General features: G+C 43.1%; 1 protein-coding gene across 2 annotated transcripts in view; it reads left to right on the top strand.

Moving 5' to 3' along the window:
- Positions 1-19,414, top strand: part of CALN1 (calneuron 1) — a 98,995-nt gene that overhangs the window by 67,734 nt on the left and 11,847 nt on the right. For both annotated transcript variants that reach the window (XM_044430307.1, XM_044430308.1), the window contains 2 exons: positions 529-672; positions 7,914-8,026. In XM_044430307.1, the coding sequence (XP_044286242.1) occupies positions 529-672; positions 7,914-8,026 (257 nt within the window). The remainder of the gene's footprint in view (positions 1-528; positions 673-7,913; positions 8,027-19,414) is intronic.

Raw genomic sequence — 19,414 nt, 5'->3', positions numbered from 1 at the left:
TAAGGCAACCTACTCACATTCTTATAGCTTAGAAAGGATACGGGAGGAAAAGCAAATGAGAAGATGGCTTGGGACCACAATACCTGCTGGAACAGCTCTCCTGACCAGAGCCTCCCCAGATGCTAGGATGAATGTCTGGAACCTGCCACCAAGGGAATCAGTGGCAAAAAGAAGGGCCTTTTGGTTGTGGCCTCCACGTTCTGCAATGAGATCTGCCTGGTGCCAATCTTACTTTCTTTTTGGCACCAGGATAAGACTGTCCTCTCCCACAGGGCATACAGTCACCGAGGCTTCTTTAGTTGCTTCATCAGGTTCCAAGATTTATCTTCTTTAAGTTTTTGGGATTTTATGTGTGTTCTAAATGTTATGCAGCTTTTTAAAAAAACACAATGCGTTTTAGACAGTGTGTTTTAGATGGTATTTTTAGTGGGGTTTTGCAAACTGCCCAGAGATCACCAGCTATTAGGTGGTGTAGAAGTTATATAATAATAAATGCACTGGTGACATGTTCTTCCTCCTGCTTTGCAGAAATTCGGGAAGCCTTCCGGGTGCTGGACCGCGATGGCAACGGCTTCATTTCCAAGCAGGAGCTGGGGATGGCCATGCGCTCTCTGGGATACATGCCTAGCGAGGTAGAGTTGGCCATTATCATGCAGCGTCTTGACATGGATGGTGAGTCCAGTGGGCTGTTTCCATGAACCGTGCGAAAGGGCTGGGTCATGTCTTTTGAATAGATATAATTCCATCATTGCATCAGCTCTTCTAATACACTGAACAAGCATTAACCCTGTTTCCTAAAAATCATCTTTGACTCTACTGTTTTTCGGAGCTTTAAGCTGCTTTGGTAACTTTCCACAAGGGCAATGTTCCCACCAAGTTTCCATCATTAAATTAACCACTGCTCTCCAGCACTTTGCTAGAACCTGTCTGGCTGCAGTCAGAAAGAGGATGAGTAGATCTTTAAATACAAAGCTTTAGAGCTTCAGGAAGCAGGTTTAACCATGGGAACAGCCTTCATAGCAAGGTGGACCCCACTTGACCTGTAATAACATATGCTTCATATTAAGTTCCTAGAAGGATGGAAACTTCTTGGAGTTTCACCACATGTGGAAGTACGACCTCATTTGCTGAATCCTCTCCAGCAAAGTGGACAGGACTGAAGATTTATTCTGTGAAGTGTGTGTTTTATAGAGGTGTACTGTTCTTATGCTGCTTTTTGTGTTTTTGCCAATTTGCATACCTACTTTCCCCATACTTGTTCATGGATAGGCTAGACATGCACATGGTGGGCATGTCATGAACGGAGACGGCTGGAGCTGGGGGTCAGACTAGATGGCCCGGGAGGTCCCTTCTGACTTGCCCAGTTTCTATGTTTCTTGACAACCTGGTATTTCTGTGTTATAGTTCCCATAGCAATTTTAAAAGTTCAGGTCACTGTTCATTTAGTTACAGAAAATCTTATCCATGTTGAAAGTAGGTTCTTAGAGGAATATGTCATACTTAAAATGAATTGTTATGTGGGATTTGGGAATCTGGTTTGGGATGCAGCTCTGAAATTGGGAGCATTAGAAGTTTAGTCAGCCAGTCAGCTTCAACATTTCCCAGTTTCTTTTTCAGTTGTCTTCATGCAAAGACTTTCAAATCTCAAATAAGACCACTATACACATAAAGTTCTTTCTGTTTCCACTCCTTAAATTGTTGTTCCTGACTTTTGTTCTAAAAGAGGGGGTACTTGTAAAAAGAGATTAGACAGCTGGTGTCAATGCAAAGTGTAAATTATCCAGATTTTTAGATGTACTGGGGCAAAGAAATTCAGGATATTTTTAAGGGAAAATGGAGGTCGATGTGCTAGGCATGGAATTGTTGTGTTTTACGAGCCAGCTCTACAGAGACCCAAATGTTTTGCAAAATATGGTTCATGATTACTAACGTCAATCAATTGATCTGCAGTCACAGACCTGACAAAACTCATAAAAATGTTTCAGGAACAATTAAAAGCAGTTAAATAAATTTCATGGGCATCACTTTAAACAAGTAAGTATTATAAAAGAGAGGCAAGGATAATCTTGCATGTTCTTTGTGCTGATTGAAGTAACTTGGCCTCTAATTCTGTGTTTAGCTTACTTGTATCAGGTAGGAAACGTTCTAAATACCAGCTGATTATTCATGTGCTACATATATATGGTACTATGTTAAATTGGGTATTCTAGGTCCTCTCAGCTGCATTGGTTTGTTAACACCACCAAGATTTTATATGTTTAGGACATAATTTAATTTTAGATTGGGGCTGCTATGAAAGAATCTTGTTCAACTCCTGTCTGACATGCTGCATTTCCTGAGAAAGTTGTGCGGTTGGTGAAATGGCTGAGTTGTGTGATTTTACTGCATGACACTTCAGCTGGTCACTTAAGGCTATTTGTTGCTCCTTTTCAAATGCGTTTTTGTGAGAAGCAGAAGCAATGATCCTGCCACATAGAAAAGATTCGGACTGAGCCTCTTACTCAATGGCCCTTCATTAGCTCCTGAGCTTCAAACTTATCGCAGTGGAATTTTGATTTTGAAAGACTTACCATTTAACAAAGGAAGATGAAAGCACCAAAGACGGCTATGCCTTGGCCATTTTCCAATGAGCAAACCCAAACAAACTGGCACATGCTGTCCCCTTGCCCATTTTCAATCCTACATTCTCTAATTTGGCAGAGCAAGGATGAAGTAATGAAGAAGTAGTCAGAGCAGAAACAATTATGGTGGACAGAAGAGAGAAATGTGCAATCCCCCCATCACCTGGATTCATAATTCTCCACGAGTCAACCAGGCCATGTGTAGGCCTGAGAATTCCTCTCTGGGAGGAGATTATGAATAGCCTTCCCCACTTACTCAGACAGTGATTTCTGTCAGTTTGTGGAAACATTCATGAAGCTCAGGTGGAGAGTCAATGTTGAGCCTGTTTCTGTGAATCAAAACAGCTGCTCTCTCATTGTGTTTTCTGGCCACGATCAAAAAGAAGCCGTCAGCATTCATCATAGTCCGCTGAAGGGAAAACAAAAGCCGTTTAGGGATTAAAACTGCCACCCTTTAAACCTAGTCCGAGTATCTATTCCATAAGTCTTACCCACCAGTCAGCTGACGCACATGTCTTCCCATCCGGTGTGTTCTTGTAGAAAAGCTACATCAGTGCAGTATTCCTTTTCATTTCTTTTTTCTGTTTAGTTGGGTTCTGCAGTCCCTCAACATTGCAAGAAGTCTTAAACATAGAATAATGGTAAATATGATATAGCATTTGAGCTTGGGCATGTACAAATCTTACCCTTTCTACAACAGATGCCTATTTGTACATAAATCCAAATATAATACTTTTATATTATATACATTTCAGACCATCTCCATAGTGTTCCCCACCCTAGCAATGAAGATGGGGGAAAGCCAGAAAGAAAGAAACCTGAAAAAATAACAAACTCAAACAATAGACGGGTGTAACTTCCAGCAAAGTAGCAGTGCAAATTTCACTCCTCATTGATTGTATCAGTCATTATTAAGACCAGCTATTAGAAGATAATAAAGCAGATTGAAAAAGCAAAGAGAGCAAACAAATCGAAACAAGGAAAAATGAAATGGGTCAAAACTTTATCTAGAGAAGCTATGTAAGCCATGCTGAAATGCCCAGAGCTTTCCAACTCACTTCCAAAAATAAAATTAGGTAGGAACAGAAGTATGGTCAGAAGAGCTCTTAAGGCCTTTGCAAGATGAAAGTACTTGACCCATCAGGGTTGGTATTCAAGTCTGGGCATCTGTGTAATGTCTCCACAAGAGAAATGTGTAGTCTTAAGTCATTTGTATTTTTCCCCCCTTGCCAAGTTTTGTGGAAATGACAGGTGTTCTTGGCCTGGTTCTCCAGTGAACCATCTCTACACAGGACGATCTTTTCTAGTTCCTTTGTTGTCCTTCCAAGTCTTGGTCACCATTCTCCTTTCTTCACGAAGTAGTTTGCCATCAACAGCTCTGTCTCCTTTGTTGTATGGTTTTCATCCAAGAGGCACATTTTAATTATTTTCAGCCCTTATTTTTGAGCTCCCATATTGTGTGCAAGGAAGTGTGCGGTGTAAGTCTCCAACTAATAATACACGTACAACAAGAAACTTCTTTCGTTTTCAAACTATGCTGCGAATTTGCACTGGAGATGGAGTGTGTGTGCACATATGTTTATGAGCAGGAAATTTACACAAATCGCAGAGCTAGAAATCTGCACAACTTTTGGAAAATGCGCTTTCCGCAAATTTCTTGAACTTTTTAAAAAAGGAGTTGTAGTAGAAAGGATCATGCACAACTCGCAGCCCATTTCCGAAGCAGAAATCTGCCCGCCAGCACCATCAGGTCGGCACAACGTGAGGAAATGGAGTCGGAGCTGAATGACAGGGCTGGAAAAATCCCGCAGAGGAACTTCTTGTAGGAGAAAGTGCCATAAATGCCACTTTTGTGTGCTTTGTTTGGCATGACTTTGTTGCCTATCAGCCTCACTGGGTAATCTTACCTTTATGTGTCATGAGTCAACATGCACCTCTGAGCAATAGAAAATGTGAATTCTTTCCTATCAAGAGCAAACCAACCAGCCAAAGAAGAAGGACCTATTAGATTCAGATTGGTTTATGCCATCAATCATAAAATAATTATCAAAAGGTGGTAGATATCAAGGCATAGAATTAACACAAGCCTAAATCATAATGAATAAAGTTCGGATTCTAGTTCTTTGGCTAAAATAAGTAAAATTACACAAATCTATATAAAATTTCATGAAATCTCTCAGAAACAGTTCTGAATTTCCCTGACATGGTACAGTGTATCCCTTGGAGCATTCTCACCATGCACCAAGTCATCAGAAAATGTGCAGTTGATGCATTTAGAAATCTTACTTTATTCAAAAGCGGATAGATGAAAGATCAGTCTATGAGAGCACAATTTATCTCTCTGAAATCTGACCTGAATATTTTCCCTTGGCTCATTATGCAACAGACAATATCTGTAAAAGATTGTCTGCTTGTTTTAAACCACAATAACAGGTAGTCTTAGAACATGGCCAGGTTTAATATTTCCCTTCTAATGCAACTAAAATCATGAAGTTTAATTAGCTTTAATTAAGGTCATCCAATTTCTAAGTCTGCAAACCCTTGAACAAGAACTGATTTCAATAACTGATTTTAATAACGTCTTTCAAAGATGTCTAAAGGACTATTTGGTTGTCCTCCTCACCTGGTCTATGCTAGTATTGTTATTAAGTGGTTATTTTTAATGAGCAGTTAAACTGTTTGCTACAATCTTGTTGCCATACGCTTGCTAAGCAGCTCATTCGCATTGTAAAAATAAATAGATAAATGACATAAGATAAAATAATGCAAGGAAAACTCTTATACAATGCTCTCCTCTTGGAACGGATGTAGTAGGGTTTTTTAAATCTCCCATTCAGACACATTTTAGCATGCTTCAGCACCAAATTATAAATATTCATTTCAAGAATTGGGTGATCATTTTCTCCAATGCTGCTCATGTGGAACACTCAGGTCATTGTTAACCAATAGCTTAATATTGGTTGCATGCAACTGGGATTCACAGCTTCTGCAAAGTCACCACACTTTTAAAAATAGTCGTATTAAAGTCAAAACAGGGAGCTTTAACAATGATGATAAAAATCAGTCGAGTACTCTCTGAAGGGTTTGTGTTCTCACAAATCTGCAACCGGAGAAGTTATGGAAAAAGTTTCCTGTTAGAAAATTTTCTGTGCTTGTATGATTAGCTGCCCACCTCTAGTGCTATAAAAATAAAAAATGCCTAAGGCTGTTTTGCCATGTTCCTCTTGGTAAATTCTCTCCAGCTTCCTGACCTCCAATAGATGCTGCCAACGTATCTTGTTGAACTTCTAGAGATGTTAACAAGGTTTCCTTCCAAAAGGGGGAAAAGCACTTTGGTCTTTAGATGGTTACACTGAAATTCTTGGTTGCTACAATAATCACTAAGGGCACATTCTTTGATTTTCCAACATTGTCTGGGAAAAGATAGTTTCAGAGGCTCGTGGCTCAGCTTGCAGCTGGTGCAGCAGGAACTGTATGGCTCCCTACTCAAGGTTGCAACCAGACCTTGGGGAGGGGGAACAGGATGGGGGGGGGGGAAGGGGCTGGGCCATAGCCTTTTACCAATTCCAGTAAGTTGCCCCAGCCTTCTTCCCTCCCCATCACCCCCCCCCCCCAGAAATGGCCATTAAGGGGAAATACAGGGCCTGAGGTATGGTGGAATCAGAGACCCGAGACTGCTACTGCACCTTGGACCATGTGTTGAATGAGTTAAAAGCACCTTCTGCAAGGACATTAGGACTGTTCCTGAAAGGACTGAAGAAAGCATCGTAAACTAATTTGTGAGAAAGAATTAAACACAGTTTCATCTTCAAACAAAAGAGTAGAAATATTTTGGGCAGGAAATACTAAGAGACAGACAGAGAGGAAAAATAGCATTTGTATGCATATGCTCCTTTAGTTCTCATCGATGCACCCCTAGTTATTCTGAAAAAATCAGGAAGTTCCCCATGGACACCGAGCCCAACTTTTGATGAGATGCTATCATGAATAATCTGTATACAATAGAATACACTAATATTTATTGCAGCTATTAAATCTTTTGCTTGGCGGAGCATCAACAGAAAAGCTCAGATCGATACAGGTTGCATAAAGAATGTCTGTGCGATCTACAGCCTGCTTTTTGTAAGATGGTATAAAAGGAAGCAATGATAGATCAGAGAGGGCTAGAAGCTTGAAAGCAAGAATGCAAGTACGCCAATAGAATATTAGTCTGAAAAGGGCTCGTAAAGGCTTCCCTGATCACATCAACTAAGCAGTTAGTTGAATTTTCCCTTCCTTTAACAGTAACATTAACGTCATTTTTATATAACTGTATCCATGAACATGTATATGTTCGTGGGTGCGGGCTTGGGTGGACTCTTAGGGGTGGTGGAGGACAGGAGAGCCTGGCGGAATGTTGTCCATGGGGTCATGATGGGTCGGGCACGACTTCCCCACTAAACAACAACAAACAATCCATCCTCTTTCTCTCTGTTTCTCTCACAGACACCTCACCCATTACGTGCTGCTCCTGCCATGGGGGTGTAGCTCCAGATCAGGGACTTTGCACCTTTCTCTGGCCTGGCTGCCCACCCCCCACTGGCCCAGAACCCCTGCTGGTGGGGCTCAACCGCCGTCGTGTACATTGCTGCCATGCCCCCCTGCAGGTTTGGCATCATCCGCTTAGCATCTTCTGTCCGAATCAGCAGTGGCTGCCATGAGCACCTACTGATGCCTGTGGAATCATCCCCCATTGGCAGGAGCTGGGAGTGGCAGTCTCTGACACTTTCCCCCACCTGCTGCTTGGGTACTTCGGGGTGGCTGGCACCACCCCTAGTGCTTGGCTGCTGTGGCAAGGATTTCTTGCCAAGCAAGGAGTGGCTGCTAAGCTAGAAGCCAGAAGCTCGGCTTGTAAATCACTCCAAATAACCCACGGTTGGTTCAGATAACCTAAAAATCCCCTGGCTTATAAGAAACTCTTGAATGGTGCCACCAATTCTCCTCAATAGATTGTGATGTAAGCACATTAAAATGCTCTGGGTGTTTATGATCCTCTTGGGGTCTCTTCAGGTCAAGGTGGGTCGGGTCAGGTCAAATCTGTTTGAATCTTTCCGGCTGGTTTCTCCAGTTTTCATTCTAATGTGTATACAATTATTTCATTTCCAGTTCTCTGTCTTGATATAAATACAGATAATAATGGGACTTTTCCCTTCCGTGTAGCATCTGTTACGCATCCTTATGCTTTTACTTAGGTATGTGGAGATCCAGCACAGCATTGGAATTCCAATCTCTCTCTTTTGTCTTTCTTTTCAGGGGACGGCCAAGTTGATTTTGATGAATTCATGACAATCCTTGGACCAAAACTGGTGTCATCAGAAGGGCGGGATGGCTTTCTGGGGAACACAATCGACAGCATATTTTGGCAGGTTGGTGATCAGGTTTTCAGCTTGTTTGTGTTTGCGTAAGGTGTGCTTGGTGAACATCTTAGGTGAAATGCCTCCTTCTTTTCTTAGCCCTTTTCTTAGCCCTGTTATCAGAAGCCATATTTCCAACTTGTGCAAGGATATCACTGTAGCTTTGGGCTGCAAGATGCTGGCGAGCACAATGGGGAAGAAAAGAGGCGTGTTAATTCTGGGGTTGTGGGTGAGGGATGATCGTAGAAGGCAGGGTTGTCCATCCTTCCCGTCTCATCAGGTTTTCTGTGCTTGGAGAAGGCTGGATCAGCCATTGAGGCGATATAAAGCCTGCATTTGATTTATGATGTAGAGGGAGAGAAAGGGACATTCTGGATGGCCAGTGTGTTTGCAGTCTGGGCTTGACATTAGAGGAGAAAGTATCTAGCTTGCACGGACAAGTTGGCCAACGGTGATTAGCTAGCGAGATCCTAGAAATGGTAGAAGCAACAGAGCTTCATTGGAGAGTGTCTCTTGGAAGTTATCCTGGTCACTGCCACAAATCTTTCTCAGTAGTTCTGGGACCATTTCTCAACACTTGGCCTTTAGTCCACCGTGAATTCACTCTTTCTTCCATGCCTCCCCTGAGAGATTCTTCTTCAGCAGAGGAGGGCAACTTATCTCAGGGCCGGGACGCCACTCTGGCAGTCCAGGTGGGTCTGGAATTGGTCCAGGAGCCATCCTTAATGGGGGTTCAAGGCAGAGCCAGAGAGACATCAGCTCTGCATCTGGGCCCCTCGCCACAGACTCCCGCTTTTCCATCCCACAGTAGGAGAGTACAGTTAGGGCTAGGGGAGGGATCACTCATCACCTGCAAGTGAGCTGCTGGTTCAAGATGTTCCAAACAGTTCCAGACAGCAAGCTGAAGCCCCAGCAAACTAAGGCCGGTCCGCTTGGAAGAAGGCTGCACTGGGCAATCACCACCTGCCTGCAGCTTTTGCATAAAAGGTGGGCTTCCAAAGCAAACCAGCACTGGAAAACCAGGACCACCATGGATGCTGATATCCCTCTGGCTCAGACTGGAGCTGCTCTCATTTTCAAGCACCTCCTTTTTCATGCAATTCTGTATCACACTGCTTTGTTATTGGCCAACTGGTGTGTCCTGCAGCTCAGTGCGTATCCACTCTTGCTGTTTCGACAACCTCTTTTGTTGAGAGACTTCACGGGTTCACATTTCCAAGTGTCTGAGAATAATCCTGCGCCTTGGTTATTGTGCAGCCATTTCAGAGCCATTACTGGGCCTTCCTCCAGACTCCCAGGCTCTTTAGTGAAAGCGGAACTATTTTCGGTTCCCCGATTTATGGAGTGTCTTCTCCCTTTTATGCTCCCTGGAGTTCCAGAAAGTGCGTGCTTTTCAGATGCTTGCATCTCAGATGCTAATTTAGTTTTGCTATTGCGTTAGAATAAGCTATTATTTGCATGGGGGGATCCAATGGGAGCGTCCAATTAGGGTGCCATATCATTACAGTGACATCATCATACACACACACCCCCATACGAACCCTTGAGGAATTGGATAACATTGAATTCCAATCAGAACTGACTTAATCTTCACTTTCCAGATGGTGTGAGTCAGAAATCAGTTGTTCACAGCCTGTGGGGAAGCTTGAATGATCGACACTTTGGCTAAATTTTTTTAAAAATTAAAGCCAAAAGAAGTGTCTTTACTGAGAAAACACATCTAGAATTGCAAGTTTTGAGAAAAGGTGTTTAAAAATACATAGGCAAGAGTGCATTTTGTAGAGGGAACTGTCAAAGTTTTTTGTCAAAGGATGGAGGGGATTCAGCAGGTGTGTAAATGGCAGAGTCTGGAAATAGATCGGTATGTCCATTCCTAACCGACTTGCAATGTTGTCATTTCCTCTTTGTGTGCTGTCCATAGTTCCCAATTTTTCAGTTGACTCATGCCTGATCTGAGTACTGTTTTGAGGAAAGTATCAGGGACCTATGTCAAGTTTTCCCTTTACACTTAAATTATTTCAGCAGACAAGCCGAAGTAGAATAGTAAACAAGTTTTCCTCCTCCATAAGAGAAGTGCGAGCTGAATGAGTAACTTGGGGTGGATACTGCAAAGAGACTGGATGCTAAACAAGAGCTGGGAAAACCCTAGAAAACTGATGCCCAGTGCCGCAAAAAGTCCGCATTGCCAAATGATCTTTGGTGGGCTTTCAGTTAAAATCATGCTTGATTTTAAGTACTTTGATTTAAAAGATTTTAATTTTGTTTTTGTATTTTGGTTTACTGGTCGTCACTTGGGAATTTGGTCATGTATCTTGTAACTGCACTCATTACAACTCTCATTTTTCCCTTCGAGGATTTCTCACAGGGCTGGACTAGAAAGTGAAAGCATTAGAAGATAATGTGCTCCCTTTCATTTGGCTTAATTGGATGAAGTCCAATTTCAGCATCCATTGAAATTTAGAAGTTAACAAAAAATATTGTGCTGGAACGAAATGGACAGATCTTCTAACTTCATATTAGTTGCTTTTCTTTCTTATTATGATTTTAGTTTAATTTTGTGTTATTAGTTGAATTGATGTGACACTAACATGTTTTAGATTCTCTGCTAGAACATTATTGACCTACAGTATTGACTTGTGAAAATCTTCAAGTGGCTTCAATTTCTATCACCCTGTTGTAATTTAGAAAGGTTAGCACCAACTCTTCACAGCTGGAAAAGTGTTGTATTAGTAACTGAAGCTACCCACCCTTCTCTAGGCTTTGAGGAGACCTCCTTAGCCTGGTGTCAGGATCTAGGGACCACATTCAACTGGTGATGAGCCAAAACTCTCATAGAGAAACATCCTTTGGCCTCCCAGATTTGTTTGGGAGGACATAGAGTTTTTTGGCCCTGTCATCTCAGTGCTCAGGCTCTGAAGATGGACCCTCCACCCCTCATCTCCTCACAGCTGGTATGGAAAGAACACACTGGAGGCCCCCTAATATTTCAGCTGGATCTCAGAGGGGTACGTCAGGGGGCAGAGAAGGAATGGGAATCTGTAGGATCCCCAGGGCTTAGCTCCCTAGATGCCAGTCCTCTTTGTGGCAGCTGTGAGTCTGGGTTCCTGGGGAGCACACCCAGGTTTGCTCGTGCTTCCCAGGAATCAAGGACACATGAGCTCTGCACAAGAGGATCCCCCTCCGCATCCTTTCCACTCCTTCCTGTGAAGTGGAAGAAGGTTGCTGGTTGTGCAAACTTTGTGGGACGAACACTCATGGGTGTCCTCTTGGTTAAGGTCACTGGCCTGAGAGGAAGTCCACAAATGCTAGAAGGACGGACTCCATGAAGCTTCATCCCACCCCTGCTCACAACCTGAGCTTGGTTATATGTGGAACAAGAGACAGGGAATGGAAACCACAAATGGAACTCGATGCCAAGGGTCAAGGAGTCCCATGCCTGTTCCATTTTATTAGCTAAATGTCTCTCCTTTCTTTTATATGTATGTTCTGCAGTATATTAAAGAATACCTTTGAGCCTGAAAATGATATATATAAATGATCAGGTTAAGTGAAACAGGTTAATCATATGTAAGAGAAACAGTGGTTATTCTAGAGAATGGGCCAGTTCATCCAGAGGTGCTTATTTAAGCATCCTGATCAAGTGGCCCATTGCAACTTTTATACCTGTTATTACCTTCCATAGGATAGCTGCTGCCCTACCACTGTCCTGAAAAGCAGCTGACTCGATCCGACTCATGTGGTGAACTCTAAGATGCCTGTTGCCCCATATAAGTCACTGCACACGCACAGTTGGCCGATAAAGCTTATTTCTGTTTATGATATGATGCTTCTCCCACCTCAGACCACGTAGCAAGCCTTGTACCATTGCCTTTTACTCAGTTGGAGTAAACTCCATGGCAGGGCAATCCTCTGAAGTGGAGCTCTCTTATGCTATGGTAGGGTTATCAGTTATAATCGAAACACCTCATGGGCTTACCTGAGTCCATTGTTATGTGCCATCAATTCACCTCTGTTAGAGTGAGCCTAGGGATGCAAGCCAGATTGAAACAGTCTTCTTTGGGTTTCACACATCTCCAAATTGTATAATGCAGTTCTCAGCTCAACACTGCACACAAAATGTATAGAGAAAATTGTATGCAAACAAGTATGCTAGGAAATAGTTTCATCCATTGCCTCTTTCCCTTTCTGCATCTCCATTCTAAATCCTCTTCTCCCGAAATTGTCTTTCAGTTCAAAATGCCTGTCACTTTTCTGAGTTTGGCCTTGTCTTGGCTTCAGTTGATGAGCTTTACTTTATTTCCAGGGTTATTTAAAAGATAATTTAGTAGCAAGTCAATATCACTTAACCTTCTCCTTGTAGTGTTGCTTAACCTGCTTACATTCAGTTCATGCTTGGAGTTTTGGATATAACAGTCTCTGCAATGTTTCTTTAATAAGGAATTTCTGATATAGTAAATTGCTGGTGGTTCATTACAGTCTAATGCTTCATTTCAACATATGCTTGGGCAATGTGTAATAGCTGCATCTTTTTGGAAGGAAGTTCTTACATATGTACACTTTTGTACCGGAACAATATTCAGTGATGTCAGTGCACGTTAAATTATTGACTGCTTCCACAAAATGAATGACTTGCCAACATCTTTGACAGTTAGAAGGCCAATCTTACAATCTGGGAAAGATAAATATTCACATTTTATAGTGCAACGGATTAAAACCTTGTAAAGCTTTCAACAGTTGAATGAGTTTGCTAAAGCTTAAGTGGATCCGATTGTGTTGAAACCTGTGTATAATTGCTAATAAGTTGCATTTGCATATAAGTAGAATACATACATTTCACATACACACATACATGTGCACACACTGATTCCCAAGGATATCTACAAATTTAGAAGTGCATATTTAAAAAAAAAGTCAAAGTAGCCAGAATGGATCATTCTGGCTAGAAGAGGATGTTGGAGCAGGTTGAAGGGGATTCCAAGATTTGTAAAAAAATGTAGCTGAAAAAAAAAATCCAAGCAGGGACTCCTCACCACTCAAAATAAATCTCTTGCTCCAATCCCATGCATGTTGAAGGGGCACTGAATTCTGGCCGGCTGTTGTGGTACCAAAGAAGCCAGAATGGTGGTGGAATTGAGTCTTCCAGAAGGGAGCACGGCCTCCCCAGGAGTACCGTTCTGCAACCATTTTATTGCCATCCTCCTTGTTAAATAAAGCACAGCCAACGCTGCCTCTGGGCTCAGTTGTATACATGTGTATGTATTGTGTCTTTATCCCTGAAAGGAGTTTTTAATTTGTAAAACTATGCATCGTTTCTGCAAAAACCTTTCCGCCTTGGCAGACCTCGTTTCTTTGCTACAGTCACCAGCATAGTAATGAGGTGGTTACCATGGTGACATGAGTATTATTTGCTGCTGCGTATCTCCCCAGTTTTTATGAACTGCTTCCCAGCTTCTTGTGGAGTATGTGTGATGGACTCAGAGATGTAAGTCCCACAAAGTGGAGGAGAAAATCTCTCGCACACAGTCACCTTCATAGACTTGATTTGCCTGTTGGCATGTTTGGTATTTCAAAGAAGTGTCCTGGGCTAGACAACAAATTGGCAACTGGCTTGGATTTGTGTGTGTGGACCCAAATCACTACAGAGGTGCCAGTTTTAGCTACAAACCTTCAAGGGCCAAGTTTAGCTTGCCAGCAAGAGAACTGGGCCTTTTTCCCCCTGGGCCATGCTCCCGAAGCCAGGTGCTCTGAGGTATCTTAACACTTCTGGGGTGATGGGGAAGGAGCAAGGACTACCTAAGGGTAGTTCCTTATATGTTGACCAGCCCTGATTTGGAGCCATCTGCCATCATCTTCCACATTGATCTACAGTTAAAATTGTCCCGGAAGGACCCAACTTGTCTAGCAAAGTGTTCAATCCACTGGGAAATACATCTCGGTTTGTGACGAAATTTAATTTTCTTTCATTCACATGAATTCTGAGCATCCCATCAGGCTTGGGCATGAATTTTCCAGGAGTTGTGGAGATTTAATTGTATGATTCCCATCTGTTCATCAATGTCTTTCAATAGCTCCATATGGTGGAGATGAATCCATATTCCAGGAATGATCCAATGTGCTAAGTCTCTTTTCATAAGAACATAGGTAGGTGCTTCAAGCTGTGTCAGAGCATTGGACCTTCTAGCCAAGCATGGTTGATGCCTAGTGGCCAGTTGGTCTCCAGGATGTGGGGCAGGAGTCTTTCCTTACCTCATGTAGAGGTGTTACGGATTCTGCCTGGGACATTCAGCATGTGAAGACCTCTGGCTTGCTCCATGGAGTATCCATGTGCTCTCCCAGGATCTTCTCTGAGAGGATTCTGTTGAATGGAGGTACATCTTCTCTCTCTAGTAGAGATACATATTGAGACCTCCTTGATTGCTCCAGGTAGCTTTCCTCTAAACAAAGAATGCACATGTTAACAATGTGCATATTATTAGTTGTCTATATGGCCCTGGACTAGTCTCACTTTTCCAAGTGTGGATAGCACAGAGTCCTCAGTGGTTTGCCATGGCTCAAGGGACATCTTGGTTCTCCTGAAGGGCCCCTGGGACAGAGGGTTGTGTGAACCCAGCCTGAGCTGAAAGACTGTGCCCTTCAGAGGCTTCCCTGCTGCCATTTCTTCCTGGCAACCTCCAGGGGAGGCCTGCCGCATGGGCACAGAGAAAGGGGACCATTGCATCAGGGTACATTTTGAAGTGAAGCACCCTGATTTGCACTTCTTGGGCTAGTCTGCAGATTGGCCAGCAGTTCTCCTTCTCCAGATTTTGTGGCACTGTTCTCAACTGAAGTGTTTCCTAGAAAAAGGCTTAAGTTAGGGAACACTGTGTACAGAAATACATATAGTGGGGAAATTGCATGCATCTGCCTTGGGGGATGTTAAAAGAAATGCAAATGTTCATGCATTTTTAATGTCCAAGGAATGGATTGATGACAGAATATATGCAAGACTGATATAGACTGGAGATGGTGAATTGCATGGCCCCACCTAACACGTCCTGTGATCCGGGCTCCCTCACCACCTTGGTAAACCTTTATACCAAATCTAGGAATGAGAGAGCTAGTAATTTATAGACATGCACACCAGTATTTGAGTTGATGGAGGGAGGACCGAATCATAGAAACATAGAAACAGAGCGAGTCAGAAGGGGCCTCCCGGGCCATCTAGTCTGACCCCTGGCTCCAGCCGGCTCCGCTCTCGACATGCCCATGCACAGCAAAATGCAGAAGAATCATAAACACCTTTTATAATGCAGTGGACTGAGGAGCTGAAAACACCTTCAAGTGTATACTTTTTTGGATATTTGATCTGCTTCTACTGAAGTGTGTGTGTGTGTATAAGATGTCATATAGTCCACAGGATTCTCTAGGTGGCATACAACAAGCATAAACTTACAGCTATACAACAAAACATTAAAAACCACCATTCAAATGTAAATAGCATAACATCGGACACAACTTCGCGACTAACAACCACAACAAAACAACAATTTAAGAAGGATTGTTCTAACACGTGCCAAGGTGAGATGGACAATCATACTAATCTACTGAAATCCCAATAAAATTAATCATCCTTTAGAATCAGTCATTAAAATTATTTAAATGGGTGGAGAAACATTTCCATCTGGTGCTGAAATGAAAGCAGAATTGGCACCAAGCAAACTTCTTAGGAGTGTCCATTTCCAACATGGGGGCAGCCACCAAAAAGGCCCTTCTTTTATTTACCATTCCACTCACCCCCTTGAGGGATGGCACATTCCGAAGGGCCTCTTGACCAGATCTTACCAGGCAATATACACACACATGTGTATGTACAGTGTGCACATGTGTATAGTGTGTGTGTCTGTTTAGTGTTGTGATCCGCCCAGATAGGTTTGGCTCTAGGCAGTATAGAAATCAAATATTTGTGTGCGTGTGTGTGTATCTTGTCCCACTTTACCTGTTAAGAAGCAGAAGAGCTTGAGCCAAATAATTTCCTGGAAGTACCCTCCCACCTTGACAAGAAACAGATTGCAATCACTTATTTTCAGTGTTCTCTCTTGTCCCGTCCCCCCACCAAAAAGTAAATCTTTCATATACCTGAGTTGCATCTGTCTCAGACACGAACAGATATTTCCGAAAGTCAGTTGCTGGGGGGCTAAGTCACCTTTTAGAGGCATGGGCTTATGTCTCGCTATGGTTACCTAGCTGAACGCCTTGCAAAGAGGCAGATGCTGGTAAGTCTCCTGGTAACCATGGAGATCTTCTTGCTTTTTTGCTAGGGGATAGCTTGAAAAAGGCCATTTTTACCTATGTGTCAGCAAGACCAAGCTAGAGGGAAATCAGTATTCATTTCCAAGGAATTCATTGCACTGCCTGGTAACAATAATTTATCTTGGCCTTATCTCACTTCACTAGAATCCACAGCTGCAGCCAACATCAAAGGCCTCCTTGTTTAGAAGCACTTTGGACCCACCACCAGGTCTCCATTTTCAGAGGATAAGACAAATGTTGTAGGGAAACAAGCAAAAGGAATTTGGAGGATGCAGAGTGTCCCTCCACCTCAGCCCAAGTATTGCACTTTGCACGCAATGTTTTCCTCTTCACAGCTTGGTGGATTTTTTTTTTAAAAAACGGCATTCTTCCTCACTGCAGGATCCAGCCAATCAGGGATCCTAGGCCTGGCATAATAATGCCATGTGGTCAATGCAGTTAACTATGTGAAATGGCAAATGGTAAATCAATGTGCAGGTCGGGCTTTCTTCCTTTACTCCAAATGGAAGAACATTTCACCCCTGCTCTCAACAGAAATGTACTGCTGAAAAGATGGGCCCATTTCAGCTGATTATTAGCATCTTCTAGCTCAGCCGCAGATGTAGGAATTAATTATGTCTGCAGTGGTCAATACGCCAATGCAACACAGAATACTAGATGAATGGCAATTGAATATGGCAAGAACTGACTCATTTGAAAAACAGAGTAAAGCAAGATGATATTGTAGTGAAGGGAGCATCTAAACATGTGGTTTTTATAGTCTATGTTTTATTTATGATGTTTTGACTCAGCCTTCCTCCAAAATTATGGCCAAGGAAGCTCACTTTAACTTAGAAGAGTAAATTTTAAAAATCCAGCTGAATTCATCAGCCAAAACAAGAAATTGCCAGAGATGGGATGGGACTGGATGGGATGGGAAGGGAAGGGAGAAACTTTTCTTGCTCTTGTTGGTCAAGAGCTGTATGCTCACTTTGTTCCCCTCCGGCACTCCCATAGATTTCTGTAAATCGTTTGACAGCTGTATTGTGAGGAATTCCAAAATACTTTTCAGAGGCAGCAGTGGATAGCCATGCTTGAATCCAGATGAAACTGGAAAGTTATGTTTTATTTTTTCCAAAGGACTTGGGAAGGTTCTGGTTATATCATTTGAAGACATTTTGTTTGTGGTGTTGATTCTATTTTATATTTTGTTCTAGTTGGAGCATGGCTTGGTTCTTTAAATGCTCTGGACCCTGGGTAGGCTGTGAGCTCTTGTGAAGGTTCTAGTCCTCATGAAGGTTGTGTCAGGCTGCGGAGTGATTCACTATCCCCTTTGCACTGCCTCACTGTTGTCTGAATCCATATGGTTGAACTATCAAGAGATCTACTTGCGCAGGTGCCATGCATGGAGTGGGGAAGCTATGCATGTAGAACCAACTCTCCACTTTGGACCTTCTCTGATCCATGGAGGTTGACAAGATCAGACAGGGTCCATGAAAGAAGGACCAATAGCACTGAAAAATTCCTCACTCCTCCATGAGGACTAGAATTATTATTTATTAGATTTTTAGCCCACCCCATTAGCCACAAGGCTCCCTATGAGGAGAGACTGAGGGAACTGGGCATGTTCAGCCTTGAGAAGAGAAGATTGAGGGGGGGGGGACATGAGATCCCTCCATAAGTACCACACAGGCTGCCACAAAGAGGACGGTCAAGATCTCTTCTGCTGATACCAGACTGTAGGACACAGAATAATCAGTTCAAGCTGCAACAACCCAGATTCAGGCTGAACATCAGGAAAAGCTTCCTCACTGTCAGAGCAATGTGACAGTGGGACCAGCTGCCTGGAGAGGTGGGGGGGTGCTCCCACACTGGAGGCATTCAAAAAGAACCTGGACAGCCACTTGAGTGGGATGGTGTGACTTGGTGTCCTGCAACAGCAGCGGGTTTGACTCGATGGCCTTCTTGGCCCCTTCCAACTCCTCTATGATTCTATGAATGCCAGGAAAGGGCTCTAATTCTCAGCTTAGATGTATTTTATTGGTTTTTTCCCCCCCTTATTAGTCAGTTTGGAAGGCTAATCAGGTGGGATATAAATTTATTAATAAACGACACCATGGCATTCCCTCTTGGGAAACTCTCCATTTTCTAAATTCAGATGTGTGAGCATTTAATAGCAGGAGTGTGGCGTGGCCATTGCAATGGCTGCTCACCACGCTTCTTGAGGATTTTTCTATTTATTGATTGATTGATTATTTCAATTCATATGCTGCTGCATTAGCCCACAGCTGGAAGCTCTGAGAGGCTCACAAAAGAATTAAAACAACACTTTTTAAAATCTCCAAAAAGGGGCATTAACATCAACATCCAAAAATATAAAGAAACAGAGTACAACAAATTTAAAATTGTGAGCTAACACATTCAGATATGTTATGGGGGTATGTTATCGCCCTCCAGGTCAACTTGAGACCCTGGATGATGTCCTGACAGGCCAGATTCTAAGGATATCTCACAGGAGAGACACAGTAATTATGGGAGATTTCAGTCTCCCAGATATTATTGGGAGACTCACTCAGTGGTGACAGCCACGTCACGTCACTTCCTACAAGCTATAGAGGGAGGGTTTTTCACACAGAGGGGTCTGAGAGGTGACGGGGGGGGGGGGACATCCTTGATTTGGTCTTGACCAATAGGGAGGAGCTGATAGATGAAGTACAGATTAGGGGAGCTCTGGATGTGAGTGATCACTCCATCCTTTGCTTTGAGATCGGGGACTGGGGACGTGCAGCAGGTCGAGCACTAGAAGCTGGACTTCAAGAGGGTCAACTTTGGCCAACTGAAGGCCAGACTGGGGAAAGCCTCCTGGGATAGGTTACTGGAAGGTAAGCAAGTTGAGGAGGGGTGGATAGCACTCAAAAGGGAGGTTTTGGAGGCACAAGCCTTGACGATACCTCTAGTCAGTAAGGTGGGGAGATGGAGGAGAGTGCCGCCATGGATGCAAAAGGAGGTGGTTAGAGGGATTAGATGAAAGAGGAACCTCCGTAGGAAATGGGTACTGGGGCAAATAGACAAAAGGGTATAGGAGGAGGAGGCCCGTTGCAGAAGGATTCTTCGCAAGGCTAAGGCTGATGA

This window comes from Varanus komodoensis, unplaced genomic scaffold, assembly GCF_004798865.1.
Source record: "Varanus komodoensis strain SLA01 unplaced genomic scaffold, ASM479886v1 scaffold20_1, whole genome shotgun sequence".
NCBI classification, from domain to species: Eukaryota; Metazoa; Chordata; class Lepidosauria; order Squamata; family Varanidae; genus Varanus; species Varanus komodoensis.
The sequence above is the reverse complement of the archived record's forward strand: the minus strand, read 5'-3'. Positions and strand labels throughout refer to the sequence as shown.